General features: G+C 36.3%; 2 protein-coding genes across 4 annotated transcripts in view; one reads left to right on the top strand and one right to left on the bottom strand.

Moving 5' to 3' along the window:
• Window positions 1–114: 114 nt before the first annotated feature.
• On the top strand, window positions 115–8,118 carry LOC108630426 (G-protein coupled receptor Mth2). Its single transcript, XM_026818488.1, has 5 exons — window positions 115–366; window positions 549–627; window positions 2,559–2,737; window positions 4,495–4,675; window positions 4,987–8,118. Exons 1-5 carry the CDS (start codon window positions 240–242, stop codon window positions 5,315–5,317), a joined length of 897 nt encoding a protein of 298 aa, XP_026674289.1. The 5' UTR covers window positions 115–239; the 3' UTR covers window positions 5,318–8,118.
• A 504-nt stretch (window positions 8,119–8,622) lies between these two features.
• Window positions 8,623–17,338, bottom strand: part of LOC108630648 (neuroligin-1) — a 141,434-nt gene continuing 132,718 nt past the window's right edge. For all 3 annotated transcript variants that reach the window (XM_026818475.1, XM_026818481.1, XM_026818469.1), the window contains 2 exons: window positions 17,066–17,230; window positions 8,623–10,664 (listed from right to left, as the gene is read on the bottom strand). In XM_026818475.1, coding sequence (XP_026674276.1) covers window positions 10,137–10,664; window positions 17,066–17,230 — 693 coding nt within the window. In that variant the 3' untranslated portion in view covers window positions 8,623–10,136. The remainder of the gene's footprint in view (window positions 10,665–17,065; window positions 17,231–17,338) is intronic.

Raw genomic sequence — 17,338 nt, 5'->3', positions numbered from 1 at the left:
GTTTTGTATACGTTTAAATGTTTATTATATTTGCAATATCTTAATTCTATATGATGCAGTTGGAGTAAATATTTCAACGATATGTATTGGAAAGAACTTGTTAAGGTCTATGTCTCTTTTCTGTTTTTAGATATGTGATTTCCAGCGTTTTGGAGGGAATCAGTTGTCTTTTTATATTATTAACACTACTCGTATACGCATGTTTGCCATCCCTTCAAAATCTTCACGGCAAGACGTTGATGTGCCATTGCGCAAGCCTTTTCATGGCTTACCTTTGTCTTTCCCTGATACCTTGGACTACACCGGATATAACGTCGATTCAGGAAAGCCGCTATACGACATCGAAGATATTTTGCACATCAATAGGTATTTTATGGATTACGGAGAAATAGTAGCATGCAGTATAAGAGTTTGTGAAACAATTTCTCTAATTACTTCTTTAAGTTTAAAATTGAGATAAAGAACAAAACGTAGGGGGAAGAAAAAGCTTGGAAACGAGAACGCGTGCACTGCGAACGCTACACGATACGATTTATCTTCATTTTCAGGATTCGCCATGCTCTTCTTCTTCCTGTCAGCTTTTTGCTGGTTGAACGTCATGTGCTTCGATATATGGCGGACATTCGGGTAAGATGATAGTAGCCATTTAAAACTTCCCCCTCAGACGCATTGTTTGAGTTAGCTTTTCTCGTTCTTTCACTTTTTTTTCGGTATAATTCGTTAAATTTTTAATATTAAATTGCATGGAGTTCCAATTATATAGAGCATCTCACCTGAGTTTGACATGAAATCCGTTGATATCATGAACTAACTAATTACTATATGAAATAATTATTACCGTAGTTATTTCATAAATTAACTGAATTAGACGCTTTAACAATAAAAATATACGCATAAAAATATTTAAACAATTAAATCTTTTTACGTGATCAAGAAAATTTGTCCTTTTATATTTCATGAAAATGTTGATTATTATAGAAATGAAAAAAATGGAGTTTTATTACCTCGCTGAGTAATTTAGATATATGTATGTATGTCGAACGCCTCTGTGTATAGTTTTTCATCCAGCAACGTACGAGTTTGTGTTCTTAAGTTGCTATTTTAGCTGGCGATTCATAAATAAGAGGAGAAAATAGATCTACGTGATTAGAGAATAACCACTTGAACGTTCCTTCGGGTTTCGCATCTAGCGCAAAGAAACTATCAAGTTTTTTATATTCTGCACATTTATATTTTCTGAACGGAATATTTACAACTTAATGCTACTAAAAGTATCATAAATATTAATTTATTGATAATAATAAATTAGAATAAAACAATTGCAGTTGATGTAATTTTTATTTAATCCGAATATCGAGTTAGTTTAACAGAAATCATGTTAGTTATTCTTGTTAGTATAGAGAATACTTAAGATTCAAGATAAGTTAATTCATATACGATTCGGTGCAATAGTAACTTGACAATTACATTTCACACCTGTTCCGCCTCTAATGTAAGCCAAGGAAAGAAGTTCCCCGAGATTTTCCTTTTCCCAATATCGGATACATTAATATGGAAATATGGCATCTCAATCCCTCGAATCGTTCACGCATTAATCAATCAAAATGAATAAACATTTGTTTCCGTCTACTTCGCAAATCTAATTATATCGTGCATCACGTCACATTGTGAAACTTTTTCTGGAACTGAGTGGCTCACCACGCGTGTGTCATTTATATTATATTCTTGAATAGAGTTGGAAAATTTCAACAGTTCTTTTTAAATATACGGGCACATTAAAGACGGAAGAATGTTGTTTATTTGTCTGACATATTTTTAGAATGTCTGATAACTGTTTCGCAGCATCTCGGCGAAAAAATTTTTAAAGGATACTTTATAAAAATAGATATGAGTGAATAGAAAAAATAAAAAGAAGCTAACATTAAAATTATTGCAAATTGAGAAGTTTTGAAAGATATGAGTCATAAAAATAATATTGTCAGTAGTAAAAAAATTGTTGTTTTAATATACATGTATCTGTGTATCATATTAACAGTCTATGACGAAATGATAAGTGCAAACGTAACAGGAAAATACAAAAGCAGTGAATCATTCTATGTAAATTATACTATTATGCGTTTTGTGTTATATTTATAATATACCTTGTCTAACTTTTTTTGTTTAATTCTTTTTATTATGTGTTTTCTTTGAGATCATATATAAATTGTTTTAAGATGTTCCGCCATCAGATCTTTCTATGTTACGTAAACGACTAGATATCGTAATCAGTAACTACAGACAATAAAATATAGTGAAGGATGTTGCATAATGTATGTAGAATTACGATTGTAGAATTGTCTATATTTAATTATTTAATGACAATTATATCATGATCACAATGTGTAGATGGGAAATTCTTATTATACATTAAACAATCTTTCAACATTTCTACTCTTATTGTAATATAAAATAAAGTAGCAGCAGATATAGTAATAAAGTAGAAAGTAAAGCGCAAACACTTTAAACTGCTCTATTCAATTTACGTTTTCATACAAAACGAACGAAATCTCTTTTCCCAGGAGCTTACACGGTAGCATCTCCAGGAGCCAAAATCACAACAAGAGATTCCTGTTGTACTGCCTGTACGCATGGGGCCTGTCCATGTCTATCACAATTCTGGCCATAATAACCGACAAGACGGATTACCTGCCGACGTCGATGCGGCCCAATATTGGCACGAAAAACTGCTGGTTCGACTGTAAGTTGTCAAGTAGAAAAAATAAGTCGGACGGTCAACGTGATAAATCGCGGATTCACAATGAACTATACCTATCGTCTGTTTGATCGGAAAATCAGAAAGAGAAAAAATCAGAATCTTTTACGCAGTTCAACAGCTTGATTTGCGCTCCGATTCGCTTTAAACTTCAGACAAACTCAACGATTTTGTAAACATTCTTCTTCTCATGAAGTCTAAGATTTCTAAGAAATTTTTAATCTATATTACTCAAAAAATTATGCGGAAAATTGCCCAAGTTTTTAAAACGATTACTTACCGACAAATCATCGTAGGACGATACATTTCAAGGGAATAGTAAATATAAAGTCGTGACATAAAGACAGTTAAGAATTCTTTTCTAATAGTGTCAATAGTTCTTTCTCATTTCTTGTTATCTGAGCCTAGAGAAAATCTTTAATTAACATAGATTAAAGAATTCTGAGACCGCTAAAATTTGTATTCTATCGGAGACTGTCTGTCTATGATAACACATAAGCATAGAAAATCAGGTTCTTATGTTGGTTAGCGAGTAAATTTGTACGCGCCAAGAGGTGAAGCGAGGGTACAAGAAGGCATAGTGATATAACAGATAGCGAACAAGCTCCCCCATTCAGGGCACTGGAGAATATTCACTGACTATTTAAAATATTGCATATTGCGAAAACTTTCAAATACTCCAAATAATTTTCAAACATCGATATATTAAATTTATAGGTATATAAGATGTTTTAAAAATTGACTTCGAACCAAATATTGCAATACTACAAATTTAAGAGTATAGCTCTTTATTTCACTGCTCTGTCCTTTAGATTTATTGTTTTCCTAACATGGAAATTTTGTCCTTCATTGTGTGAATCGAGGTAGTAAATTTAAAATCTTTGAACACCGTTTTGATTAAAATTTTAGTGTAGTTGAATTAGCACTCTTCGTGCTTATCTTTATTTGCGTATTTATTCAATGTAACCTCCGCTCTTTCCTGAAAGTTGACTTCACAATATTCATTGTGTACGTACCGTGTTGAATTCTGTCGAGGATGAGTTGTCCAGGTTTGCTTGCCTTGTCGTTCAACCACTATACGTACACACGATGTTTGTCCTTGCTTGATTGGTACGGCTATCCTTGTCGTAAAGATTGACCTCAATCCTGATTAAGGTCCTTCCACTTCATGAACTAGGACATCAATTAGTACAACATAGACTATTTCCTTCCGAACTGTGAATGAACTTTTGCACTCTACAGAATACAATAATCTATATTACAGAATTATCATTTTTTGCAAAGTGCTTAATTTTGGATCTTAACTAAAAATTAATCGCGTGGAGAAAGAAGTGATGCATGCGACGGAAAGCGCGACTTTTTCCCTAGAAAATCAGATTTTTTCCACCGTTCCCACGGGTGTGCTTAAATTTCCGGAATTAAAGCGATATAATACGGCGGGTCTCGCTAAAAGAACAACGCGCGAGCTCCAGCTGGGTTTCACCCCTCCCTCCCTTTCGGCATGAATCGTGGTCGTAGATTCCGCGCTCTTTTAAAATCAAATATTGAATTAACGTGAAATACTTCCGTCGGATTTTCACTACTAACTGAATTTTTATCAGGAGAAATGTGTAGACAAAAATAAAGCTAAAATTAAGCTGGAAGATCAGCAGTTCATTATGAATGGAAAATCAAGGTTTCAATTTAAAAAAGTCCTCGTCGTTGAAAATGTCAGTTAACTTAGAAATGTATTAATATTGCAGATTGGCAAAGCAACTACAGCGAACTAATTTTCTTCAGAGGGCCGATCGCGATTCAATTGACGTTGAACGTGATCTTTTTCATTTTGACCGCTGAAAAGTGTAGCAAAGTGAAAGCCGAGATAAGTAGAGTCGTCGATCCACAGGATCCACGGAGTAAACGATTTCACTCCGCTAAAATTAGGTGAGTTTATTGATCCACCATCAATGTACGGGAGCTAAGAAAAATTCAATAGATGTCTAATTATAACTTCTTATCTCTTCAATTTCTTATTTTATTATCAAAATGTTAATGAGACATTTAATTCATTTTACTTCTCGCTTTAGAATTTTACTTTCATCAAAAGCAAAAATAAGCTTCGTGAGCAGATAGATGTGTGTTAATGAAAGATTAATAAGACATATGTATATTTCTTTCCATTTAAGTGTGAAGAACACAAAGAAGACCGTAGGAATTTATTTTATTTTAATATAAAAATTGTATTATTGATTCAGGTTCATCATGAACATGAAGCTGTTCGTTGTTATGGGTATATCCTGGATCGCAGAGATGCTCCCTTTGTTCATTCAGAAATATTCCAATTTTTATAAGGAAGAAATATTTTATGCGGCAGACATATTGAACAGTCTTCAAGGATTGTTAATATTTATTTTATTCGTGATGAAACGTCGCGTTTATCAGGCTTTAAAAAAACGACTAGGTCTTGAGTCGAGGAAATCCACCTCGAGTCAAGGTACGTCGATGCTGCAAGATCCCTTCAAAATGAGAAAAAGCGCGAGCAACAGCACGTTAACGTCTAGTGTGAATGTTAGCGGAGCGCCTTAACCAAAGAACACTAAATTATAATTGTGATTCTCAATTATGGATATTGTAACGATGATTTTTTACATACTCAAGCATTTTAATGTGAATATCTTTTTATACTATTTGGTTTATACTATTAGTTATATCCTGTTTTTATACATATATGATTCATTCACTTTACTCGTAATATTATTGTTTGCTGTTTCATCATTGTATAGCATTACTGTCTGTCGTGTTTATTTGCGACGATGCTAATGTAAAGTTTCCTATAATAAACGTACATAAAAATGTAATAATCGCAATTAAGAAATGCATGTAACTTTGTTATCAGTATACAACTTGCGCAGGATATATTATCATTATCGATTTCTCTCGTTCTTGCAATTGGAATGAATTTATTTTATACAATTATGACAATTAATTTACTGTCAAATGTGCTCTCTAATTTTGCCACATCGAGAGTAAGAGATGGAAAAATCAAAGGCCTGACAAATATGACTTACATAAATATTTTTTCTGCCTTATCTTTACGACCGTAAATTAAATTCAAGTTCCTGGTGTCCAATTTATCCACAGCTTTTCAATTCTGCGTAAATAAGTTATCTGTTCGGAGTTTTAATCCCGTTCTGAATTATTTTATCTCGAATGGAAATCATGTCACCAATTATTCATATTTTGTGATAAAAAAGAGAAGTAAAGTAGAAGCATGTAAATATCCAAACGATTTTCACTGTCCACTTTGTTAGTAGTAAAAGGCGTTAAACAATTCGCAGCACCATTTAAGCAACCACGGTTCTGTGTTTCGCTGGCTATTAGCGACGGGAAATTCGGTTGAACATTTCAGAGTAGAGCAGGTGTTGGCCGGAAAGTACGGTAAAAAAGGACGAGCAAAGAAGAAAACGATACTTTTTGCCATTTGCCATCTCTTCTATTCTTGGTCGCACGATTCTTTAAAAATTACGTGCTCGATTACTTTCTCTCCCTTCCTTGGGTTTTATCTCTGCCTAGTAGATTTATAACCGTCCAATCTTTTGCATTAAAAATATCAAGCGAACGATGAAGAATATAAGGGATTTTGTGTCATTGGCTTTTTATATTAATGTATCTTCCTAAATGATCTTTTTAAATTATGTTGAAATTGTTTAAACTTCACGAGAGAACAAACCTTTTTCGCGCAGCTTGCCTTCATTATTCATACCACGCCTTTTGTAGCAATTGGTAAATGGATATGTATAGTGTCAAGCAAGAACCGTACAAAGGGACTTTCTTCAAAAAATTACTGGAATTTCTAAGGAACTGGCAGGGGATATTATATGGAAATGGAGATAGTATTTTTCATGCTCCACATTTCGTTTTCTTCATTACTGACATGGGGCGGTAAGAAAGTTTTAAGAATCAGTGTGGGCAATTTATAGATAGACAAAGAGGGAGAGAACGAGAGCGGTACGATCTTTTAACTTTCATACACAAAAGCGATATACCTCGCCCGGAAAAATACTCGCAGTTTTTAAACCGATCCTAAATCACGGGGACGCACGATAAACGGCTCCTTTTTTTCGAAACCTTTATATCCGTATCAACGTCGTGCCGCGGAAACGATCGCGTCGATTATTTTCATGGCGAAGGAAAATAATCGCGGTATGCGACGATACTTGACATTTTGAAAACCCTGGAAATATTACTGAGAATCGCCGGATTTCACCGAATCCTACCAGCTACCGCGAGTTTTTGCGTAAACATACATATGTATTCATACGCGTACATGACCAACAGGTTTCCGATTTGACGTTAGAACGTTAGAACTAATTATTCCAAACCACTTCTGTCCATGTTAATAACAAGTAAATATGTATATCTGTAAATATGCTACTTAATTAATTTTAATTATTTTGAATTAAGTCAAATTATTTGCGAATAAAAAGAGATTATAAGAGATGAAAGAGAACTCTTGCCAACATTTTATATGATCATATATAAATACTGTACATAATCGTTTATTTGTATACAAGATATCTCACTTGATTTTCATATTTCGTTCACGTTATTATTATGACACGTAGCAAACAACTTTTGGATTGATCTTTGAGTGGCTGAAATATTGCATTTAATCGATGCAGCTTGGCATAGTCGAACAAGGTTCAAACCCTTCGCTGTCGCTTAATTGCCGAGAAGCGAAAATAAATATTGATGCTAGGGGGATCCACCCAGGAATTATTAAACATTAGCCCGACAGTTTAATGCATTATCAATCGATTTTTCTTTAGGCAAATATTGACAGTCTCGACCTAGTCGAGGTGCAATCGCAACCTGGTAATGTTTAACTGATAGCTTCTTGGCGATTGGCCACTCAGATATCGACGGATCCCTATCCGATAAATCGGGGTTAATTAATTGTTTCCCTAAGGACGAAGTTGTTCGAGAACCGGAAAAAAAAACGTGAGAAAAATGCTTACTACGCGAACGATTCGACAAATGAGATGTAAACGTGATGACTAAGCGAGAGTTATCGCGTGTTATAAAACAATAAATTTTAACACTGTTGTAGATCGTTTTAAATGAAATATTGGATGCTCACTATTGTCTACATATATTTGATTTGCTACTAAATGCCGTACAATAGAAATATAGCTTCTTGAATACGATACAGATAAATGTTATCCTCTGTCATTTCTTCCTGTCATCGAGAAGAAATAGCTAATTTACGTTGGATTTGCCTTGCGTATACTTATAGTTTTTTATAACGATATATAAAGTTAAAATTTCTGTACTGGTTGTATATTGTATTGTATATGTATGAGGAAAATAAAATGAATGTGTGATAATTATTCGTTCACATTCTGCATGAGAAGCGTGGATTAAGCGTTCCGTTTTTAAAATCGAGGTAGTTTATACGTGGGATCGATTATTCTTGCTATTTTATTACCTTCATTCTTCTGCGTAACCAACGATTTCCGTGCCAGTTTCCGGCTCGAAGATTTGAAAAGCAGATTTCTCCCTCACTAATTTTCCTGCCTCTTTGCGGCTTCCGTTTCCATCGCCGTTTCGATGCACAACCGTGTTGCGTTTTCCCTTTTTTTTGTACTTATAAGTACGTAAAATAAGAACGAAACGAAGACAAAAGTCCAAGTTTCAATAATCCTTCGACGTGCATCTTTTATATTGCATTTTTTCGTTCGGACGAAAACATATTTTTACTAACTCTAACTAAAAGATGGTTCATTCATAAAGCTACGGCTTGCGGTAAAAATGTTCAGATTCTGGATATTTTCTTAAGAAAAGTGGTCTTTTCTAAAGGGGATTAAAGTATGTAATAATCGCTAACTCAGTACATATGTATAATTATATTACTTTTAATACTAACATGATTTAGTGTCTAACTATTAAAATTCTAACTCTCGCGCACAGTCATCCTCACTGATCTGGTAAATTAATGCTCTCAAGCTAATTAATTAATCGATTAATTTACGCGCAAATACAGTTTGCTTCAAGTTTCAACTGATCGATTAATCAATTCGCTGACTCCACTGCCGTCCCTCTCTCTCATCCCAGTATTCAAGGTTAATTATACAGACACAGAATATGTACACCTACATACGCACATTATTGCCCATTCATTGCGTTTCCCTAATACGACGAACAGATTGTTAAAAGATTATCGTCATTATTATTAATATTATTATCATTGTTATTGCAAATAGGCACTTCAAGTGTCACGTGTGCAATACGAAAATTCTTTCTAATGTTTCATATTACAAAGAATTGTTTTTACATCTTAAAAAAATATTCGAAGTTTAGAATTGATTGTCAAAAAGTTTTGTCGATTAATGATTCAACTTACTTAATCGCGACAGTCTTTATTCAATTTTTTATACTCGTTTCAAATACTGTAATCATAACTAATACATTCAATATACAATCCCACCATAGATCATTGGACATTTAAAATTTATATTATAGTTACGGAAATAAAATGATAACGTGTGTAAGAATACATTAACAATATCGTATATATGAATAATTAGCAATAACTGTCTAAAAATTTGTTTAAACAAGCACTTGAAAAATAATAAGTGTCCAATAACTTATGGACGGCAGTATATTTATAACTGGCCTACAACTAGTAATATTCGATTAAAATTTTTTTCCCCCTTGTAAATAGTAATTAATTCATGAGATAAAGTCATGAGATTGTGTTGATATTTCATACCATAAGCGTTACAAAGCTGTAGAATTCATGTATTCATTTTATCATGTACGAATGGATAAAACGAGTACGAGAGCAGTCTAGATTTAACTCTTCCCTTTCCAAAAAGGTGCCTCTATTATTTTTGGAAAGAGGACATCATTTTTACTCTCGTTGTTCACTTTGGAACGTATTAATCGTTTGTCAAAAATAATAAAACGCGAAAAAGAACCCAAACTCCGGAATGTTACAAAGCTAGATTTTTATCCAATAATCTTTTAGCATATCAAAAAACTCACGCTATGAAAAACATATTATTTATGGGATCATTCAAAACACCATAACAAATGCTCGAAATTTCTCCACAAATAGGCCAATTTTTCATTACCATATTTAATGCATTCAAACCGCATCAAGACATCTCTCAAACGACATCCTTCGACATCCTCCTTCGATCAGAAAACATACTCACATCATCAGAATGTAACGAAGTTAATATGAGAATTCTTCACACCCTCTCCTTGCCACTGTAAAATGTAGGAGATACTCAAAGGCGATGAGTAAGGTAGGATGTAGAAAATTCGCGCGAGAAATTATCGACGGTGTCGACGCTGCGATAAAATGCGGGCAAGCTATTTAGAAAAACGATCACGTGCCTCAAGGCTTTCTCTCGTTTGCGGTCTCCTCGAGGTCTGGGTCCTCGTTGATGATGGAAATGTCTCGAATCGAAGGTCTCCGAGCCTTCCAACCCTCCGGCGGTGCTACAGGCGCCGTGGTCTTCGTCAGAAGCTTTGGTCCCGACAGCGTGATTATTATGGCGCCGGCCGGTGCGGTGAGCAAAATCGAGAGTACACAAATGGTCACCACAGTCTCGGCGTAGAACACATCTTCAGGGTTGTTCGGGTCCACTTTGTCGAGTGTGGTCGGTCCCAAAGCTGCCTGAACGGTCGCCTTCGCCATCCAGGACAGAGCTATGAATACTTTCTCTTTGAGGTTCAACTTGGAACCAATTCCGACAAGCACGGTAGCGATTATCCGAATCACGATGCCTGCTAACAAGCAGCACAGTCCCATGTAGACCGTTTTCCCTTCGAGCTCGTCGATTCGGATTTGAGCACCCGTCACTGCAAACAGGATTGGTTCGAAGATCATCCAGAATATCTCGAATGCGGTTGTCACTGGATTCTGAAATAAGACGTTCGTAGATTATGATCAACATGCTATAACGTTTAGGCAATGCGATGATATCCATGATGAACTGTTTTATGTTTACGAGTTATTCGTTCTGACACAATTTAGACGACATTCGGGAAGATGTTCTCACGACTTTATACTGAACTGAAAATTTGATCACTCGAAAGCATTCGAGGTACGATGCAAGCGGGAAAACCTTTTGACGAAATAATCCGGCTGGATACGTACAGGAAAACGCTAGTTGGCTTCGAGTTCGTCGAGAACTCGTGATTCCCGTTGTTCGAGTTTTCGTTATTCAATTGATGATGCACTTCTGCCATTTGTTTTCAAGCGAACGCGCACTACATGGACAGGGACTAATCCTCTTATGCCATAGTATTGCTACGTAACGGTGACACGGCCTCTAAGCGTTCACCGATCGTGAAAAATGGAAGGAACAAATATTCGTATGGAACGTCGAAAGCTTATACCAATATCCTTTTACAGAATTACGATCCGGCCAATATTTGCGCGTGCCATGCAAACGCGTGGTTTTTTCGATATGTTTCCATTTGATTAAGTTCAGTGCAGCTTGTACAAACAAATGCACTGATAAGAGAACGACTTATTTCATGAATTGATTAAAAATTAGTGTCTGATCAAGAAGTAGTTGCTTAATAGTAATTTTATTAATCAGATCTTGAAAATATCCGCAACGAGATATTTTCGCAAGATACGGCTGAAAAGTGTAGACCGCCGATAATTGAAGTTTCACGTTACAGGGTTTCCTCCGAGAAGTCTCGTGATAAAATAGTTTTCTAATTCGCCATGAATCATGGCTTCTCACTATGCGCATGATACAATTAGCTTGCACAGGTAGGGGCGTCGTTATTCTTCCACACCCCGCCACCAGAGACTGTCAATATCATTAATATTTCGCGTTGGATATTGCGCCATTTAATAATCCCGTCTTAATGGCCTCACTCTTTCGCGTTGTAAATCAACACAATTAATATTACCACGATGAAGGCACCGTCGTCATTATTGTTTCGTCTCTAGTTATTACAACAAGCTATTAATAATTTTCGTCCTAATGGAAGAAATTCATTGCAATAATTCCTTGAATGCAAGAGCTTCATCGTAATACTTTAATGTTTGCCAACACTTACGGATTTTTTACTTCTATAAGGTGTTAGATATATTTGACGCAAAAGTAAGGAGTGTAAGAGATTTTAACCTTGTCCCTACTTTTTTAATTTAAGCCGAATTGGAGGCTGTCAAACACTAATTACCATTATCGAAAAACTTTCAAGGCAATTAGTGTGCACAATGCACTCATTTATGTAAAATAGCAAACAATTCGAGTTGCTATATGTACATGTATACGGGATTATGTACAATACGGCCATCGCGACGTATTATTTCTTGGCGGATCGATCTCGAACAATCATCTATACTAAACACCTTATCGAGGACCGATCCTGATCGCGTGTCCTTAGCGCCGTCGACATACAATTTGTCGCGGTATTTGATTTGCACGCGATTGAATAGAACCATTTGTGCCCGAGGTGTGCATTAATTAACGCGGACCGATCAAATAACTTAATTAGGGGTTGCCAGTTCTTTTCATTACCGCCGAATCGAGCGGAGTTTCTTTTTTCGTTCTCCGTGCTTAACCCGCTTATATTCCCCCCGTACCATGCACTTTCCTTTCTTACTCTTTCTCCCTTTCCTGCTTCGCCTTCTTCTTGTTTTTCTTTTTTCTACCGACTCCTCCCTCCCGTCTTATCACCGTCACTTCCGCGAGCGGCTTTCAATGTGACCTGTAACCAGAGCAACCCTCCGGTATTTCGCATAATTAATGAAATCGATCGTCATTCGAGGAAGGTGAACTTCATTATATAACCTCCAGTACTTAATTACGAACCGCTCCCATTCTACGATGCTGATCGCGTGTCGCTTTACTTCTCCTTCCTCGTTTACCTCACGTTCACTCGTTGAAGCTCGCGTAAGTTCAGTGGTGTAGTTATATTATCGCTGTGAAGTCGCATATTTAACGGATATCTACACACGGAGACGAGAAACGCCTTTCCCTGATTTAACTCTTCCACGAACCGATGCAAATATTGTACACAAGTAGATCATTTTCTAACGACAGCTTGAATTTTCCATTCAGCCAAGTTATTTTTAATGATTTTTAAAATTAGATGCTGTTTTTTTTTGTTTGCACCTGAGTTTGTCACGTAAGCTTCTCATCCAGGTGTAAATTTACTTTATGATAAGTTTTGATATTTTTGACATTTTATATTCTCTATAAATCTAGGAAGAGCCCAAACTTGCACGACGGGTTCAATTAAAGGGAAGGAAGAGGATCTAATTCTCAGCGGACCGGAAACTGTTACGACTGACATCCTTCCTCGACCGCTTCCGGTCACCGTTCCGCAAGCTCGGTCGCGATATTTTTGCTCCGCAAACAGACGGCAGTTTATCTCGCTGCTGTCGAATTCTCTGCTTTTTCTTTGGATATATCTTCTACTAATGTTTGCCTCCAAAGGAGCCGAGCGTTTAACGCCGCGTAGTACAGTTGTTTAGAGAGGCAGAAACCCGAAACGGTTCAAGAGAGATATATTTTGCGCTTATATTTGTCTGTAGATTATTAAGTTTCCCTTGTAAAGGGCCGCTACTCGTGCTGTATGTTCAGATGGAAATCGGAGCAGTTTGACCAGGTCCGGTTTAATAGCTTGTCATTATGAGTTTTGCAAGCAGTTGCCGGGAAGAGTAAGCGAAAATGTTATTTAATATTCAAGATGATGGGAACTCTATACATGATGGATTATTTTGATCTAACAATAAGTGTTATGCAAAGATGGCTATACAGGGCGCGTTACTATTGTTGGTGAAGAATACTAATATCATTCTATATCTCCAGATTGGTGGATATTTGACAAAAAAAATCCGTGCACAGATGTAATGTGCAAATATGTTTCGGATCGATTTCGCTACATTCGCGGATCGTTTTACTTCAAAATGAATTCCCTATTGGAAGTCAAGATATTGCGATTTTTGCAGAAATGTTTTAGCAACCAATACGTTATAGAATGAGTTTTAGAAAAATGATCGAATCTCTGGATTTATTTGACTGATGGATAAAAAGCTCTACTGGGGGCTCATTTTAAAGTTCACGTTTACATTATCTGGATAATGATATCTTCAGGAATCAATGAGGTATTCTCAATTTATGCGCTTAGGAATCATATGTACATACATCTAATTCATTGTATTTTGACTGAAAATAACCACAGACAAATACGCATCTCCGATAGTGACCAACGGCGAGCGATGTGTGTGTGCGGCCAAAGTACAATGAACTGACTGCACACTGCCTGATCGTGTTTCCATAGTTTTGATAGCTTTCGACGATATTGCCAGGAATGACGTTGGGTATTAGATATGCCGGAACAGCTTTCAGCTAATCCTGCGAAGCGATTGAATCCTTGCCTTCATTTCATTAATTTTCACCGTCCTACCTCGCTAATTCATTCATTAAAGTATAAATGTAATCCATTGCATTAATGAACTATCTGCTCGGTTCTCTGAAATTAAATTTCATATGTATTACGTTATCGAAAAACACATATTTTCAATAAAATCGTATCTGGTCTTAGTTGTATGACGTTGTAAAGAAGCAGTTAATCTATTCGTCACTATTCTGAAAGCGAAGATAACGTAAACCATTTAATTCTCTGGTTCTAATCTCACGAGCAATTCATTTCCAATTGGCCTCAACAATCCACTTGCTGATATCGTTAATGCAGTAGATCATGCGAACGCCTTTAAGAGCTCTTTCAAACTTTTATTCTCTTTTTTAAATATAATTACCGTGTACATACACATATAAGGAGATGCATACTTGAGAAGGTCATATCTATACCGATGTATGTGTATGTTGGGCCAGAATCAAAAAGAGTTGGGTGCACGAAAAAAAAATTCTTTATCTCATAAGAATCGTCTTCTGAACTTCGATATCTATTTGGTACTTAAATACACAAATGTGCCGAGATTCACGTATTGCTGCGCGAAAGGGGCAACGCGTTCGCGCAATACGTACATATAATCGAGATTATTGCGTTCCATCGCAGAAAGGATCACGTATCTCATAATATGAGGCGAGATCGCGCAGAATTAAATTAAATAAATCAACGTGCAGTGAGCAACCTGCCGGTTGCGTAATCTGGATTGCAGGTAAACAGCGGCAGTAAATATTGAGAGGCGGCTACGAGTGAATTCCAGCCGGGTTTCGGAACATGCATTCGAAATACATATTTCCATATTTTGATGCGTGCCACCAGAAGCAGTTTCCACCATTCGCGAACGAGTCATTGCTCTCACGTCGCATTGGTATCAACGAGGCGCGAGTGACGTTCGAAAATTTTGATCGGTTACACTTTTAACTGGCATACGTATATGTATACTTACTATTGTAAAATATCCGCCTGCATAATGAAGTGGAAACGGTCTTTCTATCTACATATGTCAAGTTGGCACCAGACTTTTAATCACAGTCATAAGAGAATAGATCAATGTACTTTGTTGACTCCGTAACAGATAGAGAAATCATATTTTGAATCTACCTCTTTTTTACATGCCGATAAAAAAAAGAATAGAAACGTTCCCATTAATTTTCTTTCTCTCAATCGTCTGGCTTCAAGTCTCCCTTGTAGGCGCTCGATCTATTATTATATGCCTATTTTTTTAATAAACGATTTGATCGACTATGCATTCGACTACGTTCGGTTTATACCCCTTTGTATTGTTCTTGATTTAATTTATACCGTAAGGAGGTGGAAGTTACCGGAAATCGAAATTAAATCAGATTGTGAATTTTCTCATTCCTCATCCTTGATAATAAATCCTCAAATGTATTTATAATACAATATGGCATTTATAATAATAAAATTTCTCAATTATTCATGAATGTGAAAAAGTAATTGATAAATTATTCGAATCAACAGCGGAAGGATTATACGTGTATTCAACAGGAACATCTGTTTTGAAGGGAACATATTTCATATCCACCAATCTGATACAGAGTGACAGAAGAGTCACAGAAATGTTTCTAATAATTTTCTCGGTATGACAATCAATTCCTTGATCACGGGGATGAACATTGGCTTAACGGAAATGTAACTTGACATGCATAAACAAGAATAATAGTAGCTTCCCCGATATTGGTCGACGACCGCGATACGCTATTACGTGCCCAGCCGCCGAGCTGAAGGATTTATGGGCAAAGCGCGGAAAATATTAACACCTTCAACGCGGTCACAGTCGGTGACTGGCTTGCGAATCTTTCCTTCAAGTTATGGCAGCCGACGATAAAACGACGGCTTGCTCTTTCAACAGCGTCGAACCGTAGAAGCTGGTTTATTGAAAATAAAACGGAGGTCGTGAAAATTGTTCAAGTTCACCGTCTGCAACGACGATAAATTACAATAGGTAAAGTTTTTAGCCTAATGAGAACAATTATGATAATGAGGTCAGTGTTGACGATCGCTATGATGCGATGCGTGACGCAGCACTGCGTATTTCGATAATTCTTTACGTTATGCCTGTACAACTTTGTACAAAATTAATTCTAACTCAAACTCTATATTAGAGTTTTCTATGCTGAGGTTCATTAGGAATTTTATATTTCTTGAAGTAAATGTCGCGCTTCTTTAATCGACCCTTTGACTTTGGAACGGGACGTTAAAGGGTTAAATTAAAAATTAGCCAGTATGAGTCATGTAATAGTTAATAACAATAACTATGTGGAGATTCCTACAACGTCGAACAAAAAAATCTTTAAAATCATGGGACGACTGAAAAATTAAGGTTTACGGAATGGCTGCAAACTTTAACTTGATGTTTGTGAAATTCAAGTAACGACACCCAACTGGAACGGTTACATCGCCAATTCGCGATCTAACATGTCGTTCTCTCAGGTTATAACCAAGTATTGACGTCGCATTATAATTGACGCTTCCTCGTAATTCGTTTCACGTGATTAACAACCGTTGAAACGGAATTTCAATATATCTTCAGCAAAAAGCAATCAATCGACTAAGCTCGATGATTGATACGAAAAATAAATCAAAAGCGTGTATCGCGCAATGGACGGATATCTATCCGTGTTGGGTAACACCGTGAAAATATTTCCGATTCGCATAAATTTTTCGCGTCGTTTGCGTTAGCATTTGTGGTATTACGCTGCCATTCTAAGTTTAAATCTCTGGCAAATGTGTTTTAAATCATGGAAATGGACGAGCTATTCTTGAAGAAATGTTGGGTAGTTCGAATTGTCCTACAAGCTCGATATTTTCATGTATTTGGTAAACCAAAAAAAGTAACAGATTTCATGCTGGTATACTTACATCGTCAACTTCCCAACCTTCTTTCTGCCAAAAGTAGCAGCTGACGAATGCGGCTGCAACTACTGCCAAAGGACCAGCACCTCCTAGCTCGATCGCTTCACTTCCAAACACAGCTATCAATCCACCTCCTAACAGCATCAGCACTCTCAGCGGTACCATAAAGGGCTGAAACATTATGAATTGTACGATAAATCAAATTTAAGGATGTATAGGCTATACATATACTTAAACAATGCTGGCATGTTGAATTTGTTATTATAGATTCCTATTACT

This window comes from Ceratina calcarata, unplaced genomic scaffold (genome assembly GCF_001652005.2).
Source record: "Ceratina calcarata isolate Rehan_Ccalc_2016 unplaced genomic scaffold, ASM165200v1 scaffold143, whole genome shotgun sequence".
NCBI classification, from domain to species: Eukaryota; Metazoa; Arthropoda; class Insecta; order Hymenoptera; family Apidae; genus Ceratina; species Ceratina calcarata.
This window is presented reverse-complemented; position numbering and strand designations above follow the sequence as displayed.

Bases quoted from the DNA above. Each gene is read 5' to 3' on its own strand.
- LOC108630426 (XM_026818488.1), top strand. From the start codon at position 240: ATGTGCCATTGCGCAAGCCTTTTCATGGCTTACCTTTGTCTTTCCCTG. The intron at 628-2,558 runs GTAAGATGATAG...CTCTTTTCCCAG, and splicing joins GATATATGGCGGACATTCGG to GAGCTTACACGGTAGCATCT. The intron at 2,738-4,494 runs GTAAGTTGTCAA...TTAATATTGCAG, and splicing joins GAAAAACTGCTGGTTCGACT to ATTGGCAAAGCAACTACAGC.